The 15,356-nt window shown below is 43.3% G+C and overlaps 1 protein-coding gene across 1 annotated transcript in view; it reads right to left on the reverse strand.

Moving 5' to 3' along the window:
• Window positions 1-15,356, reverse strand: part of SART1 (spliceosome associated factor 1, recruiter of U4/U6.U5 tri-snRNP) — a 146,340-nt gene that overhangs the window by 60,254 nt on the left and 70,730 nt on the right. The window contains exons 8-9 of the mRNA XM_068130054.2: window positions 11,688-11,830; window positions 11,268-11,474 (exon numbers count right to left, since the gene is read on the reverse strand). Of these exons, the coding sequence (XP_067986155.2) occupies window positions 11,268-11,474; window positions 11,688-11,830 (350 nt within the window). The remainder of the gene's footprint in view (window positions 1-11,267; window positions 11,475-11,687; window positions 11,831-15,356) is intronic.

The raw sequence follows: 15,356 nt of genomic DNA on the forward strand, positions 1-15,356 counted from the left end.
TGGACGGCAGGGTAGCTGCTGGTGGGTGGCAGGGTAGCTGCTGGTGGGTGGCAGGGTAGCTGTTGGTGGGTGGCAGGGTAGCTGTTCGTGGGTCGCAGGGTAGCTGTTGGTGGGTGGCAGGGTAGCTGTTGGTGGGTGGCAGGGTAGCTGTTGGTGGGTGGCAGGGTAGCTGTTGATGGATAAAAGGGTAGCTGTTGGTGGGTGGCAGGGTAGCTGTTGGTGGGTGGCAAGGTAGCTGTTGGTGGATAGCAGGGTAGCTGTTGGTGGGTGGCAGGGTAGCTTTTGGTGGGTGGCAAGGTAGCTGTTGGTGGGTAGCAGGGAAGCTGTTGGTGGATAGCCGGGTAGCTGTTCATGGATAGCAGGGTAGCTGTTGTTGGGTGGCAAGGTAGCTGTTGTTGGGTGGCAAGGTAGCTGTTGGTGGATAGCAGGGTAGCTGTTGGTGGGTGGCAGGGTAGCTGTTGGTGGATAGTGGGGTAGCTGTTGGTGGGTGGCAAGATAGCTGTTGCTGGGTAGCAGGGTAGCTGTTGGTGGGTGGCAAGATAGCTGTTGGTGGATAACAGGGTAGTTGTTGGTGGATAGCAGGGTAGCTGTTGGTGGGTGGCAGGGTAGCTGTTGGTGGGTGGCAGGGTAGCTGTTGGTGGGTGGCAGGGTAGCTGTTGGTGGGTGGCAGGGTAGCTGTTGATGGATAAAAGGGTAGCTGTTGGTGGGTAGCAGGGTAGCTGTTGGTGGGTGGCAAGGTAGCTGTTGGTGGATAGCAGGGTAGCTGTTGGTGGGTGGCAGGGTAGCTGTTGGTGGGTGGCAAGGTAGCTGTTGGTGGGTAGCAGGGAAGCTGTTGGTGGATAGCCGGGTAGCTGTTCATGGATAGCAGGGTAGATGTTGTTGGGTGGCAAGGTAGCTGTTGTTGGGTGGCAAGGTAGCTGTTGGTGGATAGCAGGGTAGCTGTTGGTGGATGGCAGGGTCGCTGTTGGTGGGTGGCAGGGTAGCTGTTGGTGGGTGGCAGGGTAGCTGTTGGTGGGTGGCAGGGTAGCTGTTGGTGGGTGGCAGGGTAGCTGTTGGTGGGTGGCAGGGTAGCTGTTGGTGGGTGGCAGGGTAGCTGTTGGTGGATAGTGGGGTAGCTGTTGGTGGGTGGCAAGATAGCTGTTGCTGGGTAGCAGGGTAGCTGTTGGTGGGTGGCAAGATAGCTGTTGGTGGATAACAGGGTAGTTGTTGGTGGATAGCAGGGTAGCTGTTGGTGGGTAGCAGGGTAGCTGTTGGTGGATAGCAGGGTAGCTGTTGGTGGGTAGTAGGGTAGCTGTTGGTGGGTAGTAGGGTAGCTGTTGGTGGGTAGCAGGGTAGCTGTTGGTGGGTAGCAGGGTAGCTGTTGGTGGGTAGCAGGGTAGCTGTTGGTGGGTAGCAGGGTAGCTGTTGGTGGATAGGACAGCAGGGTAGTTGGGTAGCTGTTTTTCAGCTACATCAGTGAGTGACATTTCTGCCCTGTGCGAGTCCCGGGCTCAGCTGGTTCTGGCTGACGGTACCTCGTATGTGCTCCTTATCCAAGGTAAGGATCCCCACTGCCTTGTGGGGGAAGCCTCTTTAGGCTAAGGCTACGAGAAGGACACTCGGATATCAAACCACACCTGGAGGTCAGCCTGGGCAGCGCCACATCGTAGACATCAAACCAACCACAGCTGTGGGTCAGCCTGAGCAGCGCTACATCCTGGATAAATGTGCCCATGAAAGTCAGTGGTGGCACAAATTTGGGCATCACTGCGCAGCATCTGCAGACAGCGAGGTCCACTTTGTGCATCGAGGGCAGCAGTCATCATACCAATGTCATCATATCAACAGCGTCATACCAACGACCTGGCCAGTCTGCTGTGCCTCAGTGCATCAGACTTCACGTAGCATTTACTGCACCTGCAGCCAACGATGCTCAAAGGAATAGAGAGTGGGAGAGGGATAGCATACACCTCTATCACTTCAATTGCTTCTCTGTGCAGGTTTTCCCCTTCATTGGCACCTGCTCATCTGCTCACCACCCATCTTTACCCAAGTCCTGTGGCGAGGGAGGAGTGATGTCCGGGATAGGCAGAGGATGCTGCTACAAGTCCGAGGTCACGAGTCCAGGTGTATGGCGGTCCAAGTGTGATGGTCGTTTCGCCATTGACCAGGAGCAACAGTGACGTTCGTATCCTGCTTGGGCGTTAGAGCAGCCCTCTTCAGGTGTAGCGCTGTTCTCTCCACAGGGAGAAAGGGATCCAAAAAGTTCCCCAAACAAAGCTTTCTCCACTTAGACTTACCTGCCTTCCGCGGCAGGTTGGTCGTCGATTTTTGTGGTCGAGAAACACCAAATAAAAATAAATTAATAAACAACATGGGTATGCGGGTGTCTTCTGATACTTCAGGGAGATGGATGCCCCTGCCTTGTATAACCCCAGGTCACCTGTGGGCAAGGTGTAGTACCTGTCAGACCCCCTTACCAGGGTAACAGTCCGCAGCCATGTGGTTTAAATGGCAGGTGGCTCTGCACATGTGGGGGATGAGAATCCAGTCGACTCAAACAGCACGGGCGGAAGCAGGTGAATTCCCCGTGCCCACCCAGCAGAGAGACGGAGAGGAGAGTAGAGGAAGAGGAGTGTCCCCCCCTGACCGCCCACCCCCACGTCTATACCACACACTTACCCATGTGTACCTGTTAGAGAATACTACAACCACTGTAAACTAGTATTAGAGAATGCTACAACCACTGTAAACTAGTATTAGAGAATGCTACAACCACTGTAAACTAGTATTAGAGAATGCTACAACCACTGTAAACGAGTATTAGAGAATGCTACAACCACTGTAAACTAGTATTAGAGAATGCTACAACCACTGAAAACGGGTATTAGAGAATGCTACAACCACTGTAAACTAGTATTAGAGAATGCTACAACCACTGAAAACGAGTGTTCGAGAATGCTACAACCACTGAAAACGAGTATTAGAGAATGCTACAACCACTGTAAACTAGTATTAGAGAATGCTACAACCACTGAAAACGAGTGTTCGAGAATGCTACAACCACTGAAAACGAGTATTAGAGAATGCTACAACCACTGTAAACTAGTATTAGAGAATGCTACAACCACTGAAAACGAGTGTTCGAGAATGCTTCAACCACTGTAAACGAGTATTAGAGAATGCTACAACCACTGTAAACGAGTATTAGAGAATGCTACAACCACTGTAAACTAGTATTAGAGAATGCTACAACCACTGTAAACGAGTATTAGAGAATGCTACAACCACTGTAAACTAGTATTAGAGAATGCTACAACCACTGTAAACTAGTATTAGAGAATGCTACAACCACTGTAAACTAGTATTAGAGAATGCTACAACCACTGTAAACTAGTATTAGAGAATGCTACAACCACTGTAAACGAGTGTTCGAGAATGCTACAACCACTGAAAACGAGTGTTCGAGAATGCTACAACCACTGAAAACGAGTATTAGAGAATGCTACAACCACTGTAAACTAGTATTAGAGAATGCTACAACCACTGAAAACGAGTGTTCGAGAATGCTTCAACCACTGTAAACGAGTATTAGAGAATGCTACAACCACTGTAAACGAGTATTAGAGAATGCTACAACCACTGTAAACTAGTATTAGAGAATGCTACAACCACTGAAAACGAGTGTTCGAGAATGCTTCAACCACTGTAAACGAGTATTAGAGAATGCTACAACCACTGTAAACGAGTATTAGAGAATGCTACAACCACTGTAAACGAGTATTAGAGAATGCTACAATCACTGTAAACGAGTATTCGAGAATGCTTCAACCACTGTAAACGAGTATTAGAGAATGCTACAACCACTGTAAACGAGTATTAGAGAATGCTACAACCACTGAAAACGAGTATTCGAGAATGCTTCAACCACTGTAAACGAGTATTAGAGAATGCTTCAACCACTGTAAACGAGTATTAGAGAATGCTACAACCACTGTAAACGAGTATTAGAGAATGCTACAACCACTGAAAACGAGTATTCGAGAATGCTTCAACCACTGTAAACGAGTATTAGAGAATGCTACAACCACTGTAAACTAGTATTAGAGAATGCTACAACCACTGAAAACGAGTATTCGAGAATGCTTCAACCACTGTAAACGAGTATTAGAGAATGCTACAACCACTGTAAACGAGTATTAGAGAATGCTACAACCACTGTAAACGAGTATTAGAGAATGCTACAATCACTGTAAACGAGTATTAGAGAATGCTACAACCACTGTAAACTAGTATTAGAGAATGCTACAACCACTGTAAACGAGTGTTCGAGAATGCTACAACCACTGTAAACGAGTATTAGAGAATGCTACAACCACTGTAAACGAGTATTAGAGAATGCTACAACCACTGTAAACGAGTATTAGAGAATGCTACAACCACTGTAAACGAGTATTAGAGAATGCTACAACCACTGTAAACGAGTATTAAGAGAATGCTACAACCACTGTAAACGAGTATTAGAGAATGCTACAACCACTGTAAACGAGTATTAGAGAATGCTTCAACCACTGTAAACGAGTATTAGAGAATGCTACAACCACTGTAAACGAGTGTTCGAGAATGCTACAACCACTGTAAACGAGTATTAGAGAATGCTTCAACCACTGTAAACGAGTATTAGAGAATGCTACAACCACTGTAAACTAGTATTAGAGAATGCTACAACCACTGTAAACTAGTATTAAGGAATGCTACAACCACTGTAAACTAGTATTAGAGAATGCTACAACCACTGTAAACTAGTATTAGAGAATGCTACAACCACTGTAAACGAGTATTAAGAGAATGCTACAACCACTGTAAACGAGTATTAGAGAATGCTACAACCACTGTAAACGAGTATTAGAGAATGCTACAACCACTGTAAACGAGTATTAGAGAATGCTACAACCACTGTAAACGAGTATTAAGAGAATGCTACAACCACTGTAAACGAGTATTAGAGAATGCTACAACCACTGTAAACGAGTATTAGAGAATGCTTCAACCACTGTAAACGAGTATTAGAGAATGCTACAACCACTGTAAACGAGTGTTCGAGAATGCTACAACCACTGTAAACGAGTATTAGAGAATGCTTCAACCACTGTAAACGAGTATTAGAGAATGCTACAACCACTGTAAACTAGTATTAGAGAATGCTACAACCACTGTAAACTAGTATTAAGGAATGCTACAACCACTGTAAACTAGTATTAGAGAATGCTACAACCACTGTAAACTAGTATTAGAGAATGCTACAACCACTGTAAACTAGTATTAGAGAATGCTACAACCACTGTAAACGAGTGTTCGAGAATGCTACAACCACTGAAAACGAGTATTAGAAAATGCTTCAACCACTGTAAACGAGTATTAGAGAATGCTACAACCACTGTAAACGAGTGTTCGAGAATGCTACAACCACTGTAAACTAGTATTAGAGAATGCTACAACCACTGTAAACGAGTGTTCGAGAATGCTACAACCACTGTAAACGAGTATTAGAGAATGCTACAACCACTGTAAACGAGTGTTCGAGAATGCTACAACCACTGTAAACGAGTATTAGAGAATGCTACAACCACTGTAAACGAGTATTAGAGAATGCTACAACCACTGTAAACGAGTATTAGAGAATGCTACAACCACTGTAAACGAGTATTAGAGAATGCTACAACCACTGTAAACGAGTATTAGAGAATGCTACAACCACTGTAAACGAGTATTAGAGAATGCTACAACCACTGTAAACGAGTATTAGAGAATGCTACAACCACTGTAAACGAGTATTAGAGAATGCTACAACCACTGTAAACGAGTATTAGAGAATGCTACAACCACTGTAAACGAGTATTAGAGAATGCTACAACCACTGTAAACGAGTATTAGAGAATGCTTCAACCACTGTAAACGAGTATTAGAGAATGCTACAACCACTGTAAACGAGTGTTCGAGAATGCTACAACCACTGTAAACGAGTATTAGAGAATGCTTCAACCACTGTAAACGAGTATTAGAGAATGCTACAACCACTGTAAACTAGTATTAGAGAATGCTACAACCACTGTAAACTAGTATTAAGGAATGCTACAACCACTGTAAACTAGTATTAGAGAATGCTACAACCACTGTAAACTAGTATTAGAGAATGCTACAACCACTGTAAACTAGTATTAGAGAATGCTACAACCACTGTAAACGAGTGTTCGAGAATGCTACAACCACTGAAAACGAGTATTAGAAAATGCTTCAACCACTGTAAACGAGTATTAGAGAATGCTACAACCACTGTAAACGAGTGTTCGAGAATGCTACAACCACTGTAAACTAGTATTGGAGAATGCTACAACCACTGTAAACGAGTGTTCGAGAATGCTACAACCACTGTAAACGAGTATTAGAGAATGCTGCAACCACTGTAAACTAGTATTAGAGAATGCTACAACCACTGAAAACGAGTGTTCGAGAATGCTACAACCACTGTAAACGAGTATTAGAGAATGCTACAACCACTGTAAACGAGTTCGAGAATGCTACAAACACTGTAAACGAGTATTAGAGAATGCTACAACCACTGTAAACTAGTATTAGAGAATGCTACAACCACTGTAAACTAGTATTAAGGAATGCTACAACCACTGTAAACTAGTATTAGAGAATGCTACAACCACTGTAAACTAGTATTAGAGAATGCTACAACCACTGTAAACGAATGTTCGAGAATGCTACAACCACTGAAAACTAGTATTAGAGAATGCTACAACCACTGTAAACGCGTGTTCGAGAATGCTACAACCACTGTAAACGAGTATTAGAGAATGCTACAACCACTGAAAACGCGTATTAGAGAATGCTACAACCACTGTAAATGAGTATTAGAGAATGCTACAACCACTGTAAACTAGTATTAGAGAATGCTACAATCACTGTAAACTAGTATTAGAGAATGCTACAATCACTGTAAACTAGTATTAGAGAATGCTACAACCACTGAAAACGAGTATTAGAGAATGCTACAACCACTGTAAATGAGTATTAGAGAATGCTACAACCACTGTAAACTAGTATTAGAGAATGCTACAACCACTGTAAGCTAGTATTAGAGAATGCTACAACCACTGTAAATGAGTATTAGAGAATGCTACAACCACTGTAAACTAGTATTAAGGAATGTTACAACCACTGTAAACTAGTATTAGAGAATGCTACAACCACTGTAAACAAGTATTAGAGAATGCTACAACCACTGTAAACGAGTGTTCGAGAATGCTACAACCACTGAAAACGAGTATTAGAGAATGCTACAACCACTGTAAACTAGTATTAGAGAATGCTACAACCACTGTAAACTAGTATTAGAGAATGCTACAACCACTGTAAACGAGAGTTCGAGAATGCTACAACCACTGAAAACGAGTATTAGAGAATGCTACAACCACTGTAAACGAGTATTAGAGAATGCTACAACCACTGTAAATGAGTATTAGAGAATGCTACAACCACTGTAAACTAGTATTAGAGAATGCTACAACCACTGAAAACGAGTATTAGAGAATGCTACAACCACTGTAAATGAGTATTAGAGAATGCTACAACCACTGTAAACTAGTATTAGAGAATGCTACAACCACTGTAAACGAGTGTTCGAGAATGCTACAACCACTGAAAACGAGTATTAGAGAATGCTACAACCACTGTAAACTAGTATTAGAGAATGCTACAACCACTGAAAACGAGTATTAGAGAATGCTACAACCACTGTAAACTAGTATTAGAGAATGCTACAACCACTGTAAACTAGTATTAGAGAATGCTACAACCAATGTAAACTAGTATTAGAGAATGCTACAACCACTGTAAACTAGTATTAGAGAATGCTACAACCACTGTAAACTAGTATTAGAGAATGCTACAACCAATGTAAACTAGTATTAGAGAATGCTACAACCACTGTAAACGAGTGTTCGAGAATGCTGCAATCACTGTAAACGAGTATTAGAGAATGCTACAACCACTGTAAACGAGTGTTCGAGAATGCTACAATCACTGTAAACGAGTATTAGAGAATGCTACAACCACTGTAAACGAGTCGAGTATTAGAGAATACTACAACCACTGTTAACGAGTATTAGAGAATGCTACAACCACTGTAAACAAGTATTAAAGAATGCTACAACCACTATAAACTAGTATTAGAGAATGCTACAACCACTGTAAACGAGTGTTAGAGAATGCTACAACCACTGTAAACGAGTATTAGAGAATACTACAACCACTGTTAACGAGTATTAGAGAATGCTACAACCACTGTAAACGAGTGTTCGAGAATGCTACAATCACTGTAAACGAGTGTTCGAGAATGCTACAATCACTGTAAACGAGTATTAGAGAATGCTACAACCACTGTAAACTAGTATTAGAGAATGCTACAACCACTGTAAACGAGTGTTCGAGAATGCTACAATCACTGTAAACGAGTATTAGAGAATGCTACAACCACTGTAAACTAGTATTAGAGAATGCTACAACCACTGTAAACTAGTATTAGAGAATGCTACAACCACTGTAAACGAGTGTTCGAGAATGCTACAATCACTGTAAACGAGTATTAGAGAATGCTACAACCACTGTAAACTAGTATTAGAGAATGCTACAACCACTGTAAACGAGTGTTAGAGAATGCTACAACCACTGTAAACGATTATTAGAGAATACTACAACCACTGTAAACGAGTATTAGAGAATGCTACAACCACTGTAAACGAGTATTAGAGAATGCTACAACCACTGTAAACTAGTATTAGAGAATGCTACAACCACTGTAAACGAGTATTAGAGAATGCTACAACCACTGTAAACTAGTATTAGAGAATGCTACAACCACTCTAAACTAGTATTAGAGAATGCTACAACCACTGTAAACGGGTGTTCGAGAATGCTACAATCACTGTAAATGGGTATTAGAGAATGCTACAACCACTGTAGACTAGTATTAGAGAATGCTACAACCACTGTAAACGAGTATTAGAGAATGCTACAACCACTGTAAACTAGTATTAGAGAATGCTACAACCACTGTAAACTAGTATTAGAGAATGCTACAACCACTGTAAACGAGTGTTCGAGAATGCTACAATCACTGTAAACGAGTATTAGAGAATGCTACAACCACTGTAAACTAGTATTAGAGAATGCTACAACCACTGTAAACTAGTATTAGAGAATGCTACAACCACTGTAAACGAGTGTTCGAGAATGCTACAATCACTGTAAACGAGTATTAGAGAATGCTACAACCACTGTAAACTAGTATTAGAGAATGCTACAACCACTGTAAACGAGTGTTAGAGAATGCTACAACCACTGTAAACGATTATTAGAGAATACTACAACCACTGTAAACGAGTATTAGAGAATGCTACAACCACTGTAAACGAGTATTAGAGAATGCTACAACCACTGTAAACGGGTGTTCGAGAATGCTACAATCACTGTAAACGAGTATTAGAGAATGCTACAACCACTGTAAACTAGTATTAGAGAATGCTACAACCACTGTAAACGAGTATTAAAGAATGCTACAACCACTGTAAACTAGTATTAGAGAATGCTACAACCACTGTAAACGAGTGTTCGAGAATGCTACAATCGCTGTAAACGAGTATTAGAGAATGCTACAACCACTGTAAACGAGTATTAGAGAATGCTACAACCACTGTAAACGAGTATTAGAGAATGCTACAACCACTGTAAACGAGTATTAGAGAGGGCTTTGAATAGGGCTGTGGATCAAGGTGGAGAAGCAGCGGGTTGTTCTCTCCATCTAAGGCTTTTGACAAAGTGTGGCACAAGGCCCTCATCCCTAAGCTAAAATCATGTGGCATTTCTGGAAAATGGCTTGATAAATTCTCTGACTTCCTGGCAAGTCGTCAAATCTCTGTGCTACATGAGGGACAGTCATCCCCTGTCCATAATACAAATGCTTGTGTTCCTCAGGGGTCTGTTTTGGGTCAAAGATTGTTCTTGTTATATAACAATGATCTGTCTGATTGTATTCTTTCTCAATTAAGCATTTACGCAGACGACTCAACACTGTATACTACCTACCCAGGAACGTTGTCTCCTCCTAACCATGACCATTTGAGTACCACTCTCAATCAGGACCTAGAGAGTTTGATCAACTGGGGAAAAGACTGGCTTTGTACTTTCAACCAAAAAAAGACCACCTTGTTGTCTGTGTCTAGTTCAAGATCCCTTGTTTTCCGACCCTGTCTTTGGATTCTTCACCTTTGCAGGAACTCCCTGTTATCCGTCTGCTTGGATTGGATATCAGCTCAAACCTCAGCTGGGAAGAGTACATCTCTGGTATAGCTAAAAGAGCCTCCCAGCACCTTGGCGGCTTATTTCGTGCTTGGCGATACCTTTCTCAAGTTGCTACGCTCCATCCATACAAGGCCTCTATACGACCTGTTATGGAGCATCATTGCCATATTTGGGCTGGTGCTCTGGCCTGTCAACTATCTCTTCTCGACAGAATCCAGCGATGTGTTGCCATTCTGGTGGGACAGGAGTTGGCATCATCCCTGGAACTTTTCTCTGTCTGCCGCTCTGTTGCTTCCTTGAGACTTTTTTTTTTTTTACAGATATTACCATGGGATGTGCTCTGAGGGTCTATCACAGGTTGTAACACCTTAGCATTCTTCAGTCACTCTACACGTTTGGCAGTTTCTTCACATCCATACACCGTATCTGTCCCAAGGAGTAAGACGATGAGGTATTCATCCAGTTTTCTCCCCCCGCACAGCATCACTCTGGAACAGTTTAACTGCATCCTGTTTTCCCCTCCATCCCAACCTACCTCAATTCAAGAGGCATGTCAATAGATTGCTCCTTTCTGTCTAATGTCTAATATCTATACTCTCCCTTGTGTAGCCCCCACCTCGAGTGGCCTTAAAGGCTTTGTGGCGGGCGACATCTCATAAAAAATAAATAAATAAAATAAAAAATCTCCACAAACTCCCCGAGATCTCTCATTGTTTATTTACACGTTCCTATTCACCTGTTCTCCAACACGTCCCATTGCAAGTTTGTGGTCGATGTTGCACCCAGCCGTTAGCCTTTCAAATAAAACATTAAACCACGACGGTACACAAGGACACCCTTCACAAACTTCTCTTTCTTCCCTTGTAAATGTTTCCCTCTCCACAATGCCCACCTATGCACTACATCCAGTAAGCACACACCATCTCATCATGGGTGTAGAACTCAGAAGCGATCCGCGGGGCGGCCATGTCCAGGCTTTGGGACTGGTCTCGCAGGGTTTCTCGAATGCGCTGGAGCTCTCGCTCCCATGAACCGTCAGCTTCACCACGATTGTCCAGCCGAAAAGATTGCTTCTTTTCACCCTCAATCTCCTCATCATACTTGCTGAGCAAAGACCTTGGTTTAATCTATTAGTGGGCAGGGATACACGGAGGACAATGAAATGGGAAGGAAAAACAATTAGTGGACAGAATTGCTGATACCTCAAAGGCACAAACGCAAGGTGCCACACAAACATCGATAGCTACACCATCCAGGATATTAAAAATGAATTAACTAATAAAAAGGTGAACCAACAGCAAAGTGAAAATAATGCCCAAACAAAATTTTAAATGACCCACCAATGCCAAGCCGTCTATGGCCTCGGTTTCATCAAATGGTAGGTAGTCAGGCTTTTTCTTCTTCAGTTGTACATTTTTCTCAGCCTTTTCACTGTCCACAATGTTCACATTTTGAAGGACATCTTCTTCCTCATCCAAAACACCTGCAATAATATCACAAATTAACAAAATAACAGTGACATCACAACTGGATGGGAAGTATAACCTAATGATTTGAGCACAAGACAGACCATCGGGTTATAATGTCTATGCGGGATAAATTTAAAAGGGTACACATGCAAGTTATGTTTACGAGACAATAAATAAATAAATAATCTGTTATGAGTCGCTCACAAATGAGAGCACTTCGAGTGGTCCAAACATAGGTACGCATTTGTATTCATGGCCAGATATCAAGTTATCATTCTATTATGTTCTTACCCTGGAGGTAATCTACCTACAAGTTCCTCAATCATTTTAACACCGATAGCAAAAGAGAATAAATTATTGTAAAATTGTGTGATTTTGTACAAAAGAAAAACCCATCATAAACAGACAGGCCCAAAGTGTTCAGGGCCATGAAAACACAAACGCTATACGAGCATGCTTGCAGCACAATAATCCGTGGTAGTGACGTTGTGGCAAGAAATGTACCGTGCTAACCATTCCATCACCATGCCACTGTGTCGTATCTATCTATCTATCTATCTATCTATCTATCTATCTATATATATATATATAGATATATATATAGAAGAGTGACAGTAAATGGTGAAACTTACTACGACTCTGTCTTCATTAGATACGGTTTAGCTTGGTGTTTAGTCGGTTCCAACACTGCACGAGAACATTATAGTAAAAAAGCAGCAATCGATGTTTTGACGTGGTCGAGATGGCATCAAGAGATGGCGGCAAGTCATCTGTATCCAGTGCTAGGAGCAGCAAAACATCGTCATCTTTAGGAAGTGTGGCCCATGCCCGGGCCAAAGCAGAAGCTGCCAAGGTGAGAGCGTCATATGCTAACCAAGAGGCTAAACTGAAAATAGAAAAGGCTGCGAGAGAAGCAGAAAGGATCACAAGAAATGCTCAAAACCAGTTGGAAGCAGTAAGAATAGACACAGAGTTGGAAGTGCTAACGCGAAATCGAGAAGCTGATGCGGCCGTGGTGGAGGCACAAGTGCTGGAAACTGCCGAAGCAATTTATACTGTAGCTGAAAATAAAAAATCAGAATCAGAGAGGGTTAAAGTTGAACGCACCAATGATTACGTCCAATCACAAATTGACCTTCAGTATCGTTCATCCTCCCCTCCTCGGTGTTCATCCTCAGTGTGTACCCTGGTTAGAATAGGTACACCGTATCCCTGCGTGTCGTAAGAGGTGACTAAGAGGGTTGGCGTCAGGAAGGGCATCCGGCCATAAAAACATTGCCTCAAAAAGAGAACCATGACAATTACAACTACATATGGGCAGAGTACAGCCCGAAGTGGAGATCGGTTTCTGAGGTTTGGGACATGGAATGTAGGGACAATGACAGGGAGATCAGGAGAAGTGGTGGAAGTATTGGTCAGAAGAAGAGTGGACATATGTTGTGTGCAAGAGACGAGATGGAATGGAAGTGGTGTGAGAATGGTGAAGGGTAGGCAGGGACAGAAATACAAGTTTGTGTGGCAAGGGTGCCCGGAGGGCATGAATGGTGTTGGTGTCCTGTTTTCTGAGGAGTTTATGGACAGTGTGACCAGAGTGAGTGATAGGTTGATGATGGTGAAAATGATGATTGGAAAGCTCTTGGTGAACATCATCTCGGGATATGCTCCGCAGGTTGGTCGGAGCGATGAAGAGAAGGACAAGTTCTGGTGTGCGATAGAGAAGCTGATGGAAAACTTGAAAGATGAGGAAGTTGTTGTGGTAGGAGGAAACCTAAATGGACATGTGGGAAGGAGTATGGACGGTTTTGAGGGAGTTCATGGGGGTTACGGATATGGTGTGAGAAATGGAGAAGGTGAAAGGATTTTGGAGTTTGCTGATGGAGCTGATTTGTTGATTTGTAATAGTTTCAGAAAGGGGATAAGCTTGTTACATACACGTCAGGTGGGTCGACGACAACTGTTGACTACCTGATGGTGCGTAGGCGAGATAGGGGGCACCTCCGGAACACAAAGGTGATCCCAGAGGAAGGGGCTGTTTCACAGCACCACTTGGTTGTCTGCGACATAAGGGTGAAAGGTGTGAGGAGAGCTCGGCGGGTGAAGTACCAACCGAGAATGAAGGTGTGGAGGTTGAAAGAGGTGACAGTAAGGGAGGCATTAAAAGAGAGGCTGAGTTGGGTCGAGGATGATGTGGTTGAGCTTGAAAGTGGTTGGATGTCAATGAAAGCTAGTCTATTTGGAGCCGTTGGTGAGGTATGTGGATGGACAAAAGGACCACCGAGGCACTCGGAAACAGGGTGGTGGGATGATGAAGTTGGAAAGAGGATTGACGAGAAGAGGAAGAAGTTCAAGGAGTGGCAGAAGGCGAAGGGTACGGGAGCAGAAAAAGCAGAGCATGAAAGTTATAAGGCAGCCAAGAAGGCTGCAAAGAAAGAGGTAGCAAAGGCGCAGGAGACATGTAGGAAAATGTTCGGAGAACGCTTGGATTCGGAAGAGGGTCAGAGAGCGGTATTCAGGATTGCAAAGCAGATAGCGAAAGAGAGGTGTGATGTGATGGGGGTGAGTTGCTTGAAGGATGAGGTGGAAAAAATCGTTGTGGACCCAGATGGAATTAAAGGAAGATGGAAAAGATATATGGAAATGCTGTTGAATACAGAGAATGAATGGGATGGCAACATAGAGAGTAACCCAGTTTTAGGACCGGTAGAGAAGATAACTGAGAAGGAAGTTGAGGAAGCGATAAAAGCAATGAAGAGTAGAAAAGCGGGAGGGCCGACTGGAGTTGTGGGAGATATGTTGAAGGCAGCAGGAAGTTGGGGTGTGAAGAGAATGACAGAGATCTGTAATCTGGTGGTGAAAGCAGGCCGCATTCCAGTGGATTGGGAACTGAGTACCCTTGTCCCTCTATACAAGGGGAAAGGTGACCCTCTGGAGTGTGGCTCGTACCGAGCGATAAAGTTATTGGAGCATGGAATGAAGGTATTGGAAAGGGTGTTGGAGAGGAGGATAAGGAAGAAGGTGAAGATCGACGAAATGCAGTTTGGATTTATGCCAGGAAGAGGAACGACAGACGCGCTCGTTATTGTGAGGCAGTTGCAGGAGAAGTACATGGAGAAGAGGAAGAAGTTGTTTCTTGGGTTTGTTGATCTGGAGAAAGCATTCGATAGGGTTCCACGCAAAGTATTGTCATGGGCATTGAGGAAGTTAGAAGTGGAGGAATGGTTGATCAGAGTTGTGATGGCAATGTACAAAAGAGCGCGCACAGCTGTAAGGACGAAGGACGGGAACAGTGGTGAGTTTGAGGTGAAGGTGGGAGTGCATCAGGGGTCGGTACTAAGTCCACTACTATTTGTAGCTGTGATGGAGGTGCTGGCTCAGACCGTAAAGGAGGGTTTACCGTGGGAGTTGTTGTATGCAGATGATCTGGTGTTGATTGCGGAAAGTATGGATGGACTGAAGGAAAAGATGAACAAGTGGAAGGAAAGTATGGAGACAAAAGGTCTGAAGGTGAATATAGGAAAGACGAAGGTGATGGAAAGTGGT

Source organism: Myxine glutinosa, chromosome 11, assembly GCF_964187855.1.
Source record: "Myxine glutinosa chromosome 11, kmMyxGlut1.1, whole genome shotgun sequence".
Taxonomy (NCBI): domain Eukaryota; kingdom Metazoa; phylum Chordata; class Myxini; order Myxiniformes; family Myxinidae; genus Myxine; species Myxine glutinosa.